At 38.3% G+C, this 16,141-nt stretch overlaps 2 protein-coding genes across 3 annotated transcripts; both read right to left on the reverse strand.

Annotated features, from left to right (window-relative positions):
• Positions 1–184: 184 nt before the first annotated feature.
• LOC143354816 (uncharacterized) lies at positions 185–12,931 on the reverse strand. The gene is made up of 7 exons (XM_076789165.1): positions 12,795–12,931; positions 8,699–8,916; positions 6,583–6,764; positions 5,721–5,868; positions 4,777–5,526; positions 2,496–2,725; positions 185–1,615 (listed from the first exon to the last, which is right to left on the reverse strand). The coding sequence occupies exons 1-7, from the start codon at positions 12,826–12,828 to the stop codon at positions 1,288–1,290; spliced, it is 1,890 nt and encodes a 629-aa protein (XP_076645280.1). The 5' UTR covers positions 12,829–12,931; the 3' UTR covers positions 185–1,287.
• On the reverse strand, positions 12,453–16,090 carry LOC143354819 (spliceosome-associated protein CWC27 homolog). Of its 2 annotated transcripts, none has more exons than XM_076789170.1 (7): positions 15,964–16,090; positions 15,451–15,660; positions 15,148–15,348; positions 14,921–15,060; positions 14,596–14,850; positions 14,230–14,391; positions 12,453–14,165 (listed from the first exon to the last, which is right to left on the reverse strand). In XM_076789170.1, exons 1-7 carry the CDS (start codon positions 16,003–16,005, stop codon positions 13,685–13,687), a joined length of 1,491 nt encoding a protein of 496 aa, XP_076645285.1. In that variant the 5' UTR covers positions 16,006–16,090; the 3' UTR covers positions 12,453–13,684. The 2 variants fall into 2 exon arrangements, with proteins under 2 accessions (XP_076645285.1, XP_076645286.1); XM_076789171.1 differs by having other exon boundaries at positions 15,969–16,079.
• Between the last annotated feature and the right edge of the window lie 51 nt (positions 16,091–16,141).

Raw genomic sequence — 16,141 nt, forward strand, 5'->3', positions numbered from 1 at the left:
GGAGTACATTCTCAAAAATGTAAATTTTAACACAATATAATAATAAAAACGATTTGCCATTTACATACTACGAAGAAAATATCCGAACTGCGATAAGCTCGCCGTAACTTGTGCGCACATTATCACATGTTTAAACTTTCCCCTATCTACCTATTCTAATAAAAATCGAGAGATAAACAACCGGCTGCGATTAATGACATTTTTTTTTATTGAAAATATAAATCAGCTTTGCAGTCTCTGTACACTCATTTAATTCCACAGTGATCGATAAGGTACAATTCACGGCAAAAATCTCAACCGCATGAGTCTACGCCAGATAAAGCGGTATTACTAAATAAATTAACAAGACGCAACCTGCAATAAATAATATAAACGAAAGCATCACGTGGCGATACACCATGATACATCGATACTCTTCTAAGTTAATAATAAACGATCCTGTTAGAATCTAAAATACGCGTGACTCTGTCATCAACTAATCTTTGTTCAAAAGAATGATTTATACAATTGTACCAGTATCTACTAATGCGTGGAGCGTATCTCACTTGGTACTAAATACTAGTCTAATTGTAAAGTCTATAAAACACTCTGGAAAGTATGTACACGTTTTTCAAACAGCGTCGAGCATTTTTAATAAGCACCTAATGTCACAACTCCTCAACAGCTCCACGCTTCTAGAATTATTTCTGAGTCATTTTCAATCTTACTGCCTCTGAAATTATACAATTATTAGACGATAGATTTGATTGGAGTGTTGATTTTCTACAAATCACCTATATATATATATATATATATATATCAAAGCATCAATCTCTTGCTTCTTAATCAGTATTATAATAATTCAGTGACCACGCGAAAATCATTTTACACTAAAAAGATTTTCTCATAGCCAATAACCAATGAAAATTAACTTTTCTATCTTACATTCAACAACTTTTAGTGCCTTTCACGTACAAAAAGACAAAAGTAACATTACCCAGAGTCGAGCAGGAGACTCCTCGTTAAAATATTAATTAAACTTCTAAGGAGCCGAAGACACGAATCAGTTCTATTTCAATGGATGGTAGTAAAGTTAAACTTATCTATCTTCTATTCTACTAATCAACTAACTAGTCAGCGTATCGCTACCATTCGAAAGCGCACGAGGAAAAGAAAAATACTGTTACACTGTATGTAGTCACTGCAGCAATCATTCGTCACTCGGTCGACTTAAGCCTAATATTTACAAGTGAGCATTGTCAGCGAGATCGGAAACGCTGCCCCTCGGTCGTGTTGACAAATGTGATGTCAATGGAAGGCAAACACGAGGATGAGTAAGGGAACCAGCATGATGCAGATCAGGTAGATAGCGGTTCTTGGCTCGCAGGTAGAAACTACCACGTATTCTTGGTTCCATTGGGAGTCGTTGCCACTCAATGGTAGTTCCAGGACTGTTCTCTCGTTGCTGAAGAGCTTGAACGGCAGAGAACACTCTTTTGTACTGTTCTTGCACTCGTGGACCGGGTTTGAGATGTTGTACACGGTTTTTAGAAGGTCGAAGTTCACTCGAAGGTAGTTCGGTTGGATCTCGTTCTCGGAGTTGAAGACGAAGAAGTAGTATCCGTTTATTGGGACCCTGAAACAAATTCTAGTTAACAAATGAACACGAACACTGTTCGATAAATCTCGTAGAATTATAGTAATTTTGTTAGTGAGGCCGAAAATGCAGATAGTAATCCTTTTAGATTACACTATCTCTGCTCTTATGTCCTTTAAAGTAGAATAGGGTTGGGAAAAAATCGCAATTTTTAAAGGAGAGAAAAACATTTTTATTGAGTTCCACAGAAACGTTTGAATCTTGACAAACTTTGAAAGGTTTTTGAGAAAAACAAGATCTTAAAAAAATATATCTATTTGAAAATTAAGTTCGAGGATACGAAAGTAAAGATTCCATGCTTTAAAATGAGCACAGCTAGAATACTGTAAGATTTTTTTACGATCAATTACAGGAGTTCAAAGAAGATTTCATTTTGTGGAGTAGTATTCAATGCATATTTTAATAATCTTCATTCTTCCCTTGTGTGAAATTGACACATTTGTCAATGCCTCTAACAAAGTAGCGCGTCCTGTATGTCGATTTATTATTTATGAACGATGAGAATAATCTTGTTTTAATCTTGTCTTATCTTCACGCTTCGTTGTCAAAGAAAGAATTTGCAAGTTTAATTCTTGATCTGTCCATCATATTGATTCTTTGTCATTCTGTCGACTTACCGCCGATGGAAAAATTAGAATTTAGACGAAACATTCGTAACTCTGGGTCAGAGTGGACCCAGATCCTTCCATGAAAGTGTTAAAAATTAAAAACGTTTGGAAAATGACAGCCTTGTTAGGTCATTGCATCCTCCACGAGTCTATCCACGTGACTATTTGTCTTTCCAGAAATAAGTGTTTATCTACTACCTGTTATTATCATTACCGGGGATCTATCAATATAAATCAAGAGGTCTGCGTACCTGTAGGTAACCGTGTTTGCAAACGAAGCTTCCGAGTGTTTCTTCTCATGTTTCGGTGTACAATGACGATGAGGTGTTAGAGGTAGGTTTAGAATCAACCCCTTACAATCCAGCAATCGTTCCTCAGAGCTGCTGAACGAACTCCAAAATTCAGAATTGCTTCTATCATTCAGCATTGTCTCGTTCACGGTGCCTCTGTCCTCTGCTATGCCATCTGGGTGCAACATATCCTAATGTACGTAAACGAACGTTGGATGATCAGAAAAATAATTTTATTAACAAAACGAACTATTTCTAAAAGTACTGCAAATTTTGGAGGACCATCTTTCGTTTTCCTGGTCTTTAAGAGTTTCTAATTAAATTGGGTCTTTATGCATTTATCGTACGTGCTTTATAAAAAAAAAAAAAAAAAAAAAAAAAAAAAAGGAAACGTCCATATGGTAAATGCAAATTTATAAAATATAGTGTCCTTGTTATACAAGAATAAGGTTTCCACCCCCAACTTTGAGGGCTATTTTCTCCCCCAGGATAAAAATTGCAGATAAAAAGAAATACGTGTGAAATATTTTTCAACAAACTATATCCTGTAGAAATGTTATTAAAATCGGCGTGTTAAGCTTGACTGATGTCCCCAGAGTGTTTTCTGAACCCTGCCGAATTCCACAAGCTCAATGTCAGCCTCAGCTGAACTGTTTTCGCGTTCTCGATATCTCTCGATCGCCTCAATATCTCGATACAGAGCCTCGACCTATCAATATTTTCCGGATTCGCGATACATCTCTATTATTCCGAAAGTGTCTGCAAATATTGAATGCCGTCTCGAAAACGTCTCTCGATAACGGGGCCCTCGATGCCATTACCACACACACGAGTAGAAAATTAAAGATAGCCGCCGCGCCACAATTACACGACTTGGTAATCTCTAATTCGGACAATATTAGTAATGCCCGGATATCTATCTGTCGGCGATAAAGAAATTGATTATAATCCACTAAATTGGCCCGTGTTATCGTCCCGAGAACGATGTTGACAAAGAATGGAATACGGGCTCTTGGAATCGTTTGACAACAACCGGTATCGTTGAGATCGACAACAGAAGTCTCACCATCTAACAAGCTCTCTTCATTAGTCTCGCGCAAGCATAATCTCACTCCCACGTTTTATCACGTAATAACATCTCAGGTGGCACATTATCAGACGTTTATGCCAGAGGAAATCTGCTGTTCTGCTGCGAACCTCAAAATTTTCCACCGGTGGATTAATTTCGATGAGCGAATTAAGGACTTTACCTGTGCAGGCTGTCGCAACCGGGTGATTAAAAGCGATCAATACTGATAATGCCGCCCGTGTAAACAGTAAAGTGTCCTAATTTCACGTTTATGCAACTTCGATGCAGGCTATTTTTCATTTTTTTTTTTCTTTGCGCGCGCATTTTATTGCTCGTCGACATGTGCGCTGAGTACACGATTTTTCTCCTATATCTATACCGATCTATACTGAGTTTTACGAGCGAGATTAGAAACTGTTCGTTCGCGGAACGTTATCGTGCTAACGCTGAATTACGATTCTTTATTGCGATGCGGGACCGGAATGCATTTATGCTGTGCAAACACCTTCGAGAGCGTGGTAAGTGCTGGATTAACGCGATGAGTTCATTGATGATACTACATAGTACGGTTCTACTGCAACTGTTGCTGCCTAGAATTTCTCTAGGGAAATCTGAAATTGTATATTTAATTCAATAGTCTAGCGAGAGACACGAAAATATGTATCTGTAATACGTGCAAGACGGTGGAAAGATTAAAAGAATTTAACTTGTTACGATTATTAAAAGAAGAAGCAAATTTTTATTCGGTAGCTTGCAATGGATGTAGAAAATTTTTATTTTGCACAAAGAACCGCAGTCCACTGATTAGTGTCTGCGAATGAATGATGCTGTAAGGAGTTTCGAAGTAAAAGATTTTTCAGCTTCTACTGAATTTTAGAATTCTTTTAAAACCACAATGCTAACATATTCGGACAAGCAAATCTGTTCCACTCCAACCTAACAACCTATTCAACGTTCAAAAATGTACAAAATCTTCGTTTTTCTCTTTTTAAAGAAACAAAATTCGACGCCCGCACACAGACTTTCAAGGCAGGCTGTGTTCTGAGACTCTACAGTAGTCGAACGCTATTAATTTTCTCTCGACTCAAGCGGAAACGAGTGTAAAAATTGTCCCGTGGTACCTACAATTAGATAAGATTAAGATCGACTAGATACGGATCGTTCATACTGTACCTCTTCGACGGCAGCGTCAGCGTCTTCATCTTCTTCGGTCAGCTCTGCACGAAGAGACGATGACAGAACCAAATCCCTTCGTCTCCTTCGTTTCTCGGCTTCGGAGAGCTTCTGGTTCTTCATCGTTTCATCGACCACCTTCCTCAGGGTTTCCGTCTCGCCGCCATTTTTCTCGATTTCGTCCATCAACTTTCTGAGGATCTTCTTTCCTCGATATCCTAACGAATTGATTTTATCCAGCACATCTTTGACCACTTCTGCCGACGTTGGTTCTCCTTGTTGCTCGCCTGCTTGCGCCTCTTCTTGTTTCTGGCCGCCATCGTGCCTTTTCTTCTGTCCTTCATTCGATTTTTCTCGATCTTTTGCTACAGTGATTGCAGAGTTTGCTTCGGATTCGACTCGATTGCCAGAGAGTTTGTTTAAAAGCTCTGCTGTCTTTCGTTCTACATTCTTGTCCACTTCAGAAGGATGATGAACAGGTGGCTTATCAATGTTTGCCAACTCTACGAAAGTCCCCTCGTAATGATGATGAGGATTCTCTTTTTGTTTCTTCTTTGTGTCCAGCGTTTTTGCGAAGAGCTCGGTTAGGATTGCTCTCATGGCTTTCGCGTCTAATTCGTGGCTGCTGTAATGATGCGAGTTTGTTAGGTGATTTGAGCTGTTCAGGGGAAGGGCTTGGTCCTTGTGGTGGAATTGAATTCCTTGCTCTACTCTCTTCATCTTGTTTGGCTCGTTACTGGGACTCTTGTCCTGCACAGAAAATTCTCTTCGCGTATTTCAAAGCTATATTGAATCGCTCCGCATGGAATGTTCGATTTCGATTACAATGTACAGATTTACCGTATGTTATCATAATTTAAAGTACAAAGGTACATGTTATATGCAACAAGCTAACATGTCGAGTTAACACGAGGGACGAATGAAGTTTAAAGTGTACTTTATACCTCGTCTGTTCCATTGACAGAAATGAGTCCAGTCTCTTTAGCAACCTCCAGAAGCTCCTCCAGCTCCTCGCTGCTATCATCGCCGATAAAAGCGCATTCGTGAAGGTGCTTGTGCCCTCGAATGATCGTCAGGGATGCCCCCGGCCACCTGTAATTCGTGAAACGAGATTGATGCAATCTTTGACACCCCAATTCAGGGCTCGGAATTAGTGGCTCGCGACGATCGTTTTTCCAAGGCTACGCCCCCTCGACCCGGCCTCGCGTCTCCCTCCCCGTGGCGGTCATAGTTCTCGAGGCAGCTCAGGCGCGTACCATAGCCGCTTAAATATTTATACATGATAAAAGTGGCACGTTAGGGCGACATCCGTATCAATGGGTTTCCACATTACCATCGAGGTACTATTGTCGATGCGTTTTCCTTTGTCATTGGTATCCCCTGTAGACCTATTCCACTATGTCGTACAATAATATTACTTTAAGGGGCTACCTACATTTACATTTATACATATTTAACACATTTTTAGTAACGAAGGGAAATGTGAAGTTCAACATTTTTCCGACATTCTAACATTTTTCTGACAGCGGTTCAACGAGCGGTATAAAAATAGTTTATGTAACAAGGAGTATTGTTATGAGATATTTTTTTATATTTCAAGGATTAATAAAAGTAATTGACATAAAAGTAGAAGTAAATTTACATAAAGATACACGCCCGAGCTGGCTGGAGAACCAGGGCCAGGACCGCTACCGGGAAGAAGGCGCGCGGCCGGGTCGAGGGGGCGTAGCCTTCGAAAATCAGCCTTCGTTGCGAGTCAATATAATTCGGAGCTCTGCCCTAAGTCGATCAAACTGTGATTCGAACCTCACGCAGGTGGAGACGGTAACGCTGCTACCTTTCAGGAGATAAAATCCCCAATACTCTTTCATGTCGTCCTCTAAGATCAGGTGTCTTGTCATCGAAACAGGTTGCACTTTGTTTTCAACCTGTGGTTCCTCGCTCATCAGATAAGCGTTGAAGGTCGCGTTTACTTTGATCACCTGACTCTGAAAAATTCAAGATGGTTTGCAACGATGGTAATTCTTTACTTTATGGGAACGATCGCTTCAACTATTGATTAAACGGGGCTCGACCCGCCCGCGTGTCTCGCTCCCCGTGGCAGTCGTGGTTCTCGGACCAGCTCAGGCGCGTACCATAGGCGCTATTACGGTGGCGCGTTACGGTCACACCCTTATCAACAGGTTTCTGCATTACCGTCGACTAGCCTATTCCCACTACGTTGCACGACAATTTCGGACCACAGCTGTAGAAAATAAATTTTGATTAACATCCGGGATAACTTGATTTTCGCGCACGGTTAGACGTGCTTGGCAAATTGGTCAGATCTACGCTAACGAGCAAAACTGAGTCTCTACACTATTTGAAGCAACAGAACTTTTTTCAAATTAGATCAAGTGACTTGAATTTCATTGAGAAGTTAGAAGGATTAGTTTATTAGACGAGGTGTAAAAAATTTTTGAAAAAAATTTGAATTGGTCGGAATCGCAAAAGAAATAGTAAAAGTTGGTTTTTCTCAGCTTTTTTATCTGTCCCTGTATCGAACATTTAAAGAATCTATTTGATTCGCTCGAATAAATTCTATCCATGCTGAAAATTTCACCGATATTGCTTAATTCTTTTACGAGTTATAAACGATTAAAAGTGCGATTTTACGTCGAAAATCATGAAAAACGGCAATTTTTCCACTTTTAAGCGTTCATAACGCGTAAACGAATGAACCAACATCGGTGAAATATTCAGCATGGATAGAATTTATTCAAGCGAATCAAACACATTTTTTACATTTTCAATAGAGGCTCGGATGAAAAAGCTGAAAAAACCATCTTTTACTATTTCTTTTGCGATTCCGAGCAATTCAAACTTTTTTAAAAAATTTTTTACACCTCGTCTAATAAACTAATCCTTCTAACTTCTCAATAAAATTCAAGTCATTTGATCTAATGTTGAAAAAGTTATGTTGCTTCAAATAGCGTAGAGACTCGGTTCTGCTCGTTAGCGTAGATCTTACCAATTTGCCAAGCACGTCTAACCGTGCGCGAAAATCAAGTTACCCCGGATGTTAATCAAATTTGGACAATACATTTAAAAATGATTTTTCAACTTTATCTTCCGAATTGATTTTCCAAATGTATAAATAGGCCTACAGGAGATACCACTGACAAAAAGAAAACGCATTGGCAATAGTGCATCGACGGTAATGCAGAAACCTATTGTTAAGGGTGTGACCCTTACGCGGCACGAATAGCGCCTATGGTACGCGCCTCAGCTGGCTCAACGGGGCGTAGCCTTCGAAAATCGGCCGTCGCGAGTGAATAATTCCGAGCCCTCTACTTAGACCGTTAATTTCCCAATCCTATTTGGCTGTGAAACCCCCTTGATCAAATTTTGTCAACACCATGTTTGAATGTACAATATTTGAATCCTGGAAAGTTACAGATCATCAAAGTTTTCAAGAGTAATTTTGTGTATAGTTTGTGAATCTTTCAAAGCGATCAAGCAATTATCAAAGTATCCAAACGTAGTACACAATCTTTTAATCCGGGAAAATTATCAAGTTATTATAAAAAATTTCCGAATGTGCTTGCGTGAACCATAATTGAATTTTTTAAGATTAGCGAGAGATTGTCGAGGTTTCTGAGAGTACTCGTGTGCATGTAATTTTGAAATCTCGAAAAATGATCGTGTGATTAGCGACGTAGCCTAACGTTGTTGCGTATATGTAAAATTTTCGAACTCTGGAAAATTATGAAGTTTTATAACGTTCCAAGCATAATTCTATATAAATTATTTGAACCCTGAAAAATTAGATTGAAGATAAGGAGAATAAATTTCAACGTCCAAGTGGGAAACTATGGCTTAACAAATTGGATTAGAAAGAGAACAAGGCTGCTAAATAAAATTGAATTGAAGATTCGCTTACCTGACACCATGTCGTTGATACTTTCGCGTCGATAAGCCTCTGATCGGAGATGGTTAAAGGGTACAATTGCTCGGAATAAACGCGGTATCGCAAGTACATTGGCCCCGCTACCAACACAGCAGGGAGAATCATTCCAAGCAAACATAATCGCAATAGCCTCAGCGGCACCTTGTACTCGGATCTACGAGGCTGCCAATCTCTTGGACGAGCACCCTCCTCTACGAATTGCAAAATTATTTCTCATGAGAAACACTACTAAGAAACGGTTGATGAACCTACAGATCTTTCGAGAGCCATACAAATATACATTAAAACTTGTACACCATGTTACCGAACATTGGGTTCTGCAACAGGCTTCTGAATCACTCTGTATCGAAGACATAAATAATTTGAACTAATTTCATTCAACAATTTTTATTTCAACGCTTCGTTGTTTTACAGACATATGTAACTGTTACAATTTGAACGAATTAGCGATCGAAAGGATCTGACCAGGAGTTTTAAAGTTACAGTGAATTTCGTAAGATCTATACATTCTTTGGCCAATAAACAATCATTAGCAAACTGTTCTCATCCCTTTATTTTCTCACATTGCATTGCAATATTTTACAACGATAACGCCATACCGCTATGCGACGTGTCGCTGCATATGGTTAATATGCAATTTCGATCGCGCAACGACCAGCTACATTTCCATCAATGTTTATTCATGTTTCAATGTTTACATTTCCATCGATGTTTATTCATAACGACAAATTTCAAAAGGTTTAGTCATATCACGTTCGCGCATGTGATCAAAATGGTATGTGTATATTGCATGGAAATTATTATTCATTGAAACTGGCAGATGTTTCTGGAATATTTTCCTGTGTAATTATCAACATTTACAGAAATATAATCCCAAAACGTTATAGCAGCATATCTGGTGCTTCCGATTGTGATATGGTAACGAAAAATGATAATAATTAATTCTACGAATCGTGACATTATGACATTATGACGACTGTCGTGCCAACCATGTTTGACTATGGATTAAGTATTAGGGCCGCCATTTTTTGAAACTCGCTGGCCTAGGATATGCTATGTTTACGGGTTGTCGTAACATGAGGGTTATCGCTTGATTTTGGTACAAAGGTGAACGTCAAAGCCGATACCCTCTTTGTTCATCGAACCTTTTCGTTTGCAAGGACGTTGTAAGTTCAATGACTCGATCGAACGATGTAACGCTAGCCAATGGTGCGTAACATATTCTTTAGAATCGCCGGATTTTTAATTGCATAAAGAACTTCGCTATTTTGACGCAGTACCGTATTCTCTTGAAAAAATTTTAATATTCTGTGTAGAAATGCCCTCTTTCTTCTTGTTCCTAAGAGTATTTAAACTATTTCTGTTCGTAAACATAGATTGTGCGCGTTGAACTTCGATAAAAGTATCTGAAACCTAGCTATGATTAATTATTATAAACGTCGCGCAAAAAAAAAAAAACAAAAAACCAGGAGAAGTCAGTATGCAAAAAAAGGGCCGATGGCCTCAGAATGACCATCAAGGCGACCAAGGATGACGTTCTTTTGTTATCGTCAAATGTCGTCGAATCTAAACTTGCCTGATTCTCAGGCATTTTCTTCTGCTTGGAAAATAAACAGAAATCATTTTCTGTAGACAAAGTTACTCGAAACGTTCCTTCGCACGATCACCATTTTTTTTATAATTCACATAAAGAAAGTCGAATTAGTTTTGTGTACACTATGTTATAAAAAATTGTTGTTGAGTATGATGTCCAGGAAATTAGTGGCTTTCTACCGGTAACATTTCTGTTTATATTTCGCAAAAGGCTGCGTTGCTTTAAAATAAGAGATCGTGTCAAGAAAGTGAAAATAAATTTCGCGCAGGAAATTATTTAAAATTATGAAGAATAGTGTAATGCCGAGAAAAATTTATAACTTTTTTCTGGTAACATTTGTGTCCACATTTCATGTTGCAACCACTGTTTGTTGCCAAAACAGATGTCGATATCGAGCGTGCCAGTGTATCAAAAAAAAAAAAAGCGAAAAAAAGAAGCAAAAGTCGATGTTTGACACCGAAATTTGGGTGTACTAAAACTTTTTCTGCAATTTACAAGCGATAAAGCCGATGCGGTGGCATAATTCACATTGTCACATTATCGTAATCGTCTCTCAGTAGCCGCGACGCATATACGGGGTGCTCGGAGACTCGAGGCACGAACTTTGCACGGTGATACATACCGTGCAAAACGTGCAAAACGAACGACGCCAATGTTTGCAAACAGCGTCTCACTGTAGTGTTTACGATCGTTCTTTTTCCTCCGGATGGTTCGTAACTTTTCGGACACACTGTGTAGACGGAGACGACCCTTATATAGGTGGACGGAGACGAGAATTTAAAAATAAAGTTCGCCCTGCCTCGTGGAGGCAGATTACACATTGCCGGGCGCTATTACGATTAAATGAGGCTATACATCGAAGAAGAATATGCAGACAATTAACATGGTGAATGCGTTACATTCGAATTCAGAGAACAGCACGGTTTCCCCGACCCAGCTTTACTAAATACCGTCATCGCATAATTAGTCAATTCACCTATCAATACGAATACGATTTTGATTGGTGTATAGATCGCTCGCGATTGTGTTACAACTACATGTATGTATGCGTGTTCTATACACGCCCACGTAGCGTCTCACCACGTGGCAGAGCAACTGGAACGATCCTTTGTTACATGCCGATTGAGTGAATCTCTATGCAAACTAATCGTTTTCAGTGTCAATTGCGAAAAACAGACGTCACATCTTTTTTTCTGCAATTTTAACGAATAGTCAAATTTGAGAATTTTTTCTGCCTGAACCGCAAAAGCTATACGATTGATTTTTACTTGCAACGATTCTGTAGACTCTCCCGAATACAACGGTATATTTTTAAGAATATTATAAACATTCAAACATGTTTTTAAAAATTTCTTAACGAAGACGACGCCAGTGACGCACCAATCTTATTGGCACCATTCAATATTTACAATGCAATGAAAGAAGATATCCTTATGTATATATTCAGGAAAGTCTACAGAATCATTCTATGTATGTAGGTAAAAATCATTCCTGTAGCTTTCGTGATTCAAGCAGAAAAAATTCTCGAAGTTAACCTTGACTGTTTCTTCATGGTTAACTTTTCAAAAAAATGTGGGTACTGCAAAACAACGATTTTTCTAATTTCCCATTTTTTTCTGCTGCTTTAAATTTCACCTACTGTTTATACGTTTTCACGATAAGACATTGTGCTTAGCATATAAATAGAAAAAGCCTTTATGCCACAAGTTTTTGTTACATCGATCTACGAAAATTCTTTGTGTCAAGGAAGTACAATGGTACTTACATCGTGAATACCGTAATCTTTTCGAAAGAAGAGTCTTCAGAGACACTGATAGTCATTTTAGCTGCCCACCCCACTCCTGTTAGCCACGTGTTGCAAGAATGCACAGATTAGGGGGTGGGGGGGTGGGGGGTGGACAGCTATTATGAATGTCTGTAACTCCCAAATCTCTTCCTCCGGAAAATAAATTATGATATTTAATGTTTTTAGAATATCTTTTATCGTTGGTTAAGTATCTATTTTAAAACTTCAGTTACCATAGGCCTAATAAACGACTACTAAACACTTATCGGTAGATAAGATGTTAATTAAACTTCCCATCGCACTTTAACAATTAAAACATCTGACGCTAAAAAAATAGACACTATTTGCTTTCAGACAATTTATTTTAGACAGAACTTACTTCAAAATAATTTCTCAATTATAGCTATTAGGTCTGTGAAAAACGTTCTGATATACGAGCAGACCGAAGCGTAGTCGATTACGCTACCGACGATTCGAATTAAAAAATAAGTGTTTCCTTGTTTATGTTATGTTCGGCACCGTCTTGAATATATTAAAAAAGGAGAAAATAATGATTCAAAATAAAAGCATGTCAATCGGCATGACTCGAATCGAGACTGTTTTTCAACGACGCAGATAACTATACCACCGCATCGCGTACATACGCGCTGCCAGCGATTAATGTAATATATGAACGAAACAAAGCATACCGAGTATATCTATTTTTAATGGTGTCGATGGCATTCTCCTTGTAGGATCGTAGCATCACTTTCGGGTTCACTTTTCCCACGCGGGAATAATCTTAGTAAAGCATCACGCACAGCCACGAATTCAACGTTCCTGCTCTCATTATAAAAATATACTGTCTCGAATCGATTTCGGTACCGGATACTTTACAACACTCGTTAACAACTTTTTTCAAAAAACAAAACCTCGACCAAATACTTTCGATAACGAACTAAATAATGTCTTAATACATGTATGTCGGAGGTTGACCGAAATATATTATCCAAACTTTCAACGATTTTTCAAAGTCCGTGTATTGTTCCGTGGACTCGGCGAACGTACGATTTAAATTAATTAATTGATTTCATTAACTGGAAGTTACGTAAATGCACGATGTGTATCGTTCGCTGCCAACAGATCGACTGATTCCGTGAACGAATATGTCATGCTTTGTATCAGTGCCTTATCAACCTTTTACTGTGCCAGGGATAAGCTCCCGTCCATAGAAATCTATTTGCACGAAATCGTGTCCCTAATAGCTAACCGATCGGCTGTATTACAGTTATCTCACCGGAGCATAGTAAACAAAAGTTTACAACACCGATGACACGCAGTCGAACGATTTTTCTCAGTGATGTCGCCGAATTGCAACGTGCGTATCGCTTCTTTCTATCACTTTGACGTCACACGCACGCAAAAGAAAAATAGAAGTTCCGCGCGTCAGAATAGCGATGCGATTTCCAACGCGTGCGACGTATCGTTCAGAGAAGTGTTCCCGATTGTTGTTTAAGAAGAAAGCATATATATTATGCAATACACGGTCTGTACAACGTTCTGTACAATTAAGAGGAGTTTCCTGCGTCTAATACCAGAATTATTTATGCGATTTCTCACCCCTCCGTCTTTTGTTCAGCGGATTACGGGGGTCATAAATTTCGAACCAATCGTCGTCCTTCGTGCTAGCGTCTTTCGCAAGAACCGGAACTTTCTCCTCGCATTGCAATGCGTGCACCATCCAGGACTCATCAGCAGGATCGAAGTCCTCTTCTTTGCTATTATCTTTCTGTGGTGGCGTCGGCGATCTCTCGCTTCTGGTCTCTTTCGCACTCTGAAGCTTCGATTTGAATTTCTTCAAGAGATCCATCGTGAAATCTTCGCGACTCTTACCCTTTTTAGGCAGCTTCGACTTTGCTTCCTTGTACTTCTCCTGAGTCTGGATGTACTCCTTCATAATCTCCGTTTTCTGTCCCTTCTTCTCTTCTTGCTCCTCTTTTAATTTCTTGTCCGCCTCCTTCGCCTTCTTCGCGTTCCGGACGTCTATCTTCAAGTCGCGAATCTCTTTTCTAATTTTTTCCCTGTAAAAAAATTCGTCAGAAATATTTTAATATTTTTACTTGAAAGATAGTGTGGTATACATACGCTTTCTTCCTGCGTTCTTCTTCTCTATCTTTTCCAAGATAGTACTCTTCTTCTTTTTCATCTTGATTATCAACTTCGTCATCATCCACTTTGTAAGAGTTTGTCCTCTTGGGTTCCTTCTTCGTTTCCTTCAGCTTACTTTTTATTCTTTCTTTCATTGCTCTGGGAAGACAATAGTATTCATATATACAATAATTTCATTACATTAGTATGCTTCATAGGAAGCCAATAGGAAGCTTTTGTCAGTACAAAAGATTGTGCCCGATTTCGTATAAAAATACAAGCAATCAAATGATAATATTAGATTGGCGTAGGTAGGATTAACTAATACATTTTAAGGTGAAGAATTTTAAAGAATTAGCTTACTCTTTCTCTTTTCTTATAGCTTCCAATTCTTCAGTAGTTTTCATTTCCTCATCGCTTTCCCAATCGCTACTGCGATCTTCTTTCCTCTTCTTGCTCGGAGGTCCAGATGGTTTGACAGCTGATTGAGTACTTAATTTCGGATCGGATAAATGATCATGCGCCGATTTCCCTTTGCCAGTGAATTGTTTATTTAATGTCACGGACTCTTCCTCATCTTCTTCTGCCTCCTCTCCGAAAGACAATAGATTGAAATTTCTGAAAGGAAGCAGTCCTCATTGAAGAATATTTTTAATAAGGACAAAGATTACAAATATTTATTTCTTACTTCACTCCTGCTTTCTTATTTTTTGTACTATCCTTCACTTCTTCGCTTTTTCTCGTCGTTACCCTAGGTACAATATCAGAAAAAGGATTATTCAGTATTTCAGTTTTTAATACTTTTGGAGGATAAAGCGGCCTGTCTGTCTACGAACAGAAAAAAGTGCTATAATACATTTCTCGTGTAAGAAATATTTCAGCAATTTAGCCCATGTAATTAGTATAGTCTCTTACTTCATCTACCAGTGCTTCTTCGAGTTTAAGCATATTGTACACAGTTTCTCCAGTAACTTTACCAAATATAGTATGCTTGTTCTGTAATTCTGGAGCAGAAGCAAGCGTAAAGAAAAATTGAGAACCATTGTCATCTTTCCCTGCATTTGCCATAGCCAGCAAACCCCGCCTGCAGAATCGCAATCTTGTATGGAATTCATCCTGAAATGGGTAAGTATGTTAGCTATGCACCAATTGTAAGAAAGTGAATTTTCATTAAACATACAAACACATGGCTTATTGGACATTCAAAATTAAACATACTTTAAATGGTTGTCCATATATACTTTCTCCGCCTTCTCCTGTGCCGGTTGGGTCACCGCCTTGAGCTATGAAGCCCTTAATAATTCTATGAAATATGGTATTATCATAATAGCTTTCCATACATAATTGTATAAAATTTCTGCAAGCCTTCGGAGCCTCCTTCGTCCATAATTCTAAGTCGATATCACCCACTGTTGTTTTCATTACCACCTATTTAAAACAAATTGTTTTGCAGTAATTCAATTTTTCTGAATAAAAACAAGTATGTCAAAAAATATTCATTTTGCAGTAATTACATTTTTTTACGTAAAAAAAGAATGGAGTACATTAACAAAAAAATCCATTATGTAATTACCAAATTTTTCTGGGTGAAACGAAATAGGTCAAAAAGACTATATTATGTGTTTATTCATTGCAGTTAGATAATAATTGATATTACAAATATTTGTTATTACAGGTTATGTAACGGGAAACAGATAAATATGCAATAAAATATCGTAAAGTTGTACTTACTTTACCCGTTGTGGGTGGTTCTTGTATATAGATGTTGCTCATGATTGTAGATGTTTTTTAAATAAACACAAAAAGCATTTTATTTAATGTTAAAGTTGCATTCTCCTAAATACGACCCTCACATATACATACGTACATATGTATGTACGTATTTAATCAATATTCCTCATACACACAC

Source organism: Halictus rubicundus, chromosome 6 (assembly GCF_050948215.1).
Source record: "Halictus rubicundus isolate RS-2024b chromosome 6, iyHalRubi1_principal, whole genome shotgun sequence".
NCBI lineage: Eukaryota > Metazoa > Arthropoda > Insecta > Hymenoptera > Halictidae > Halictus > Halictus rubicundus.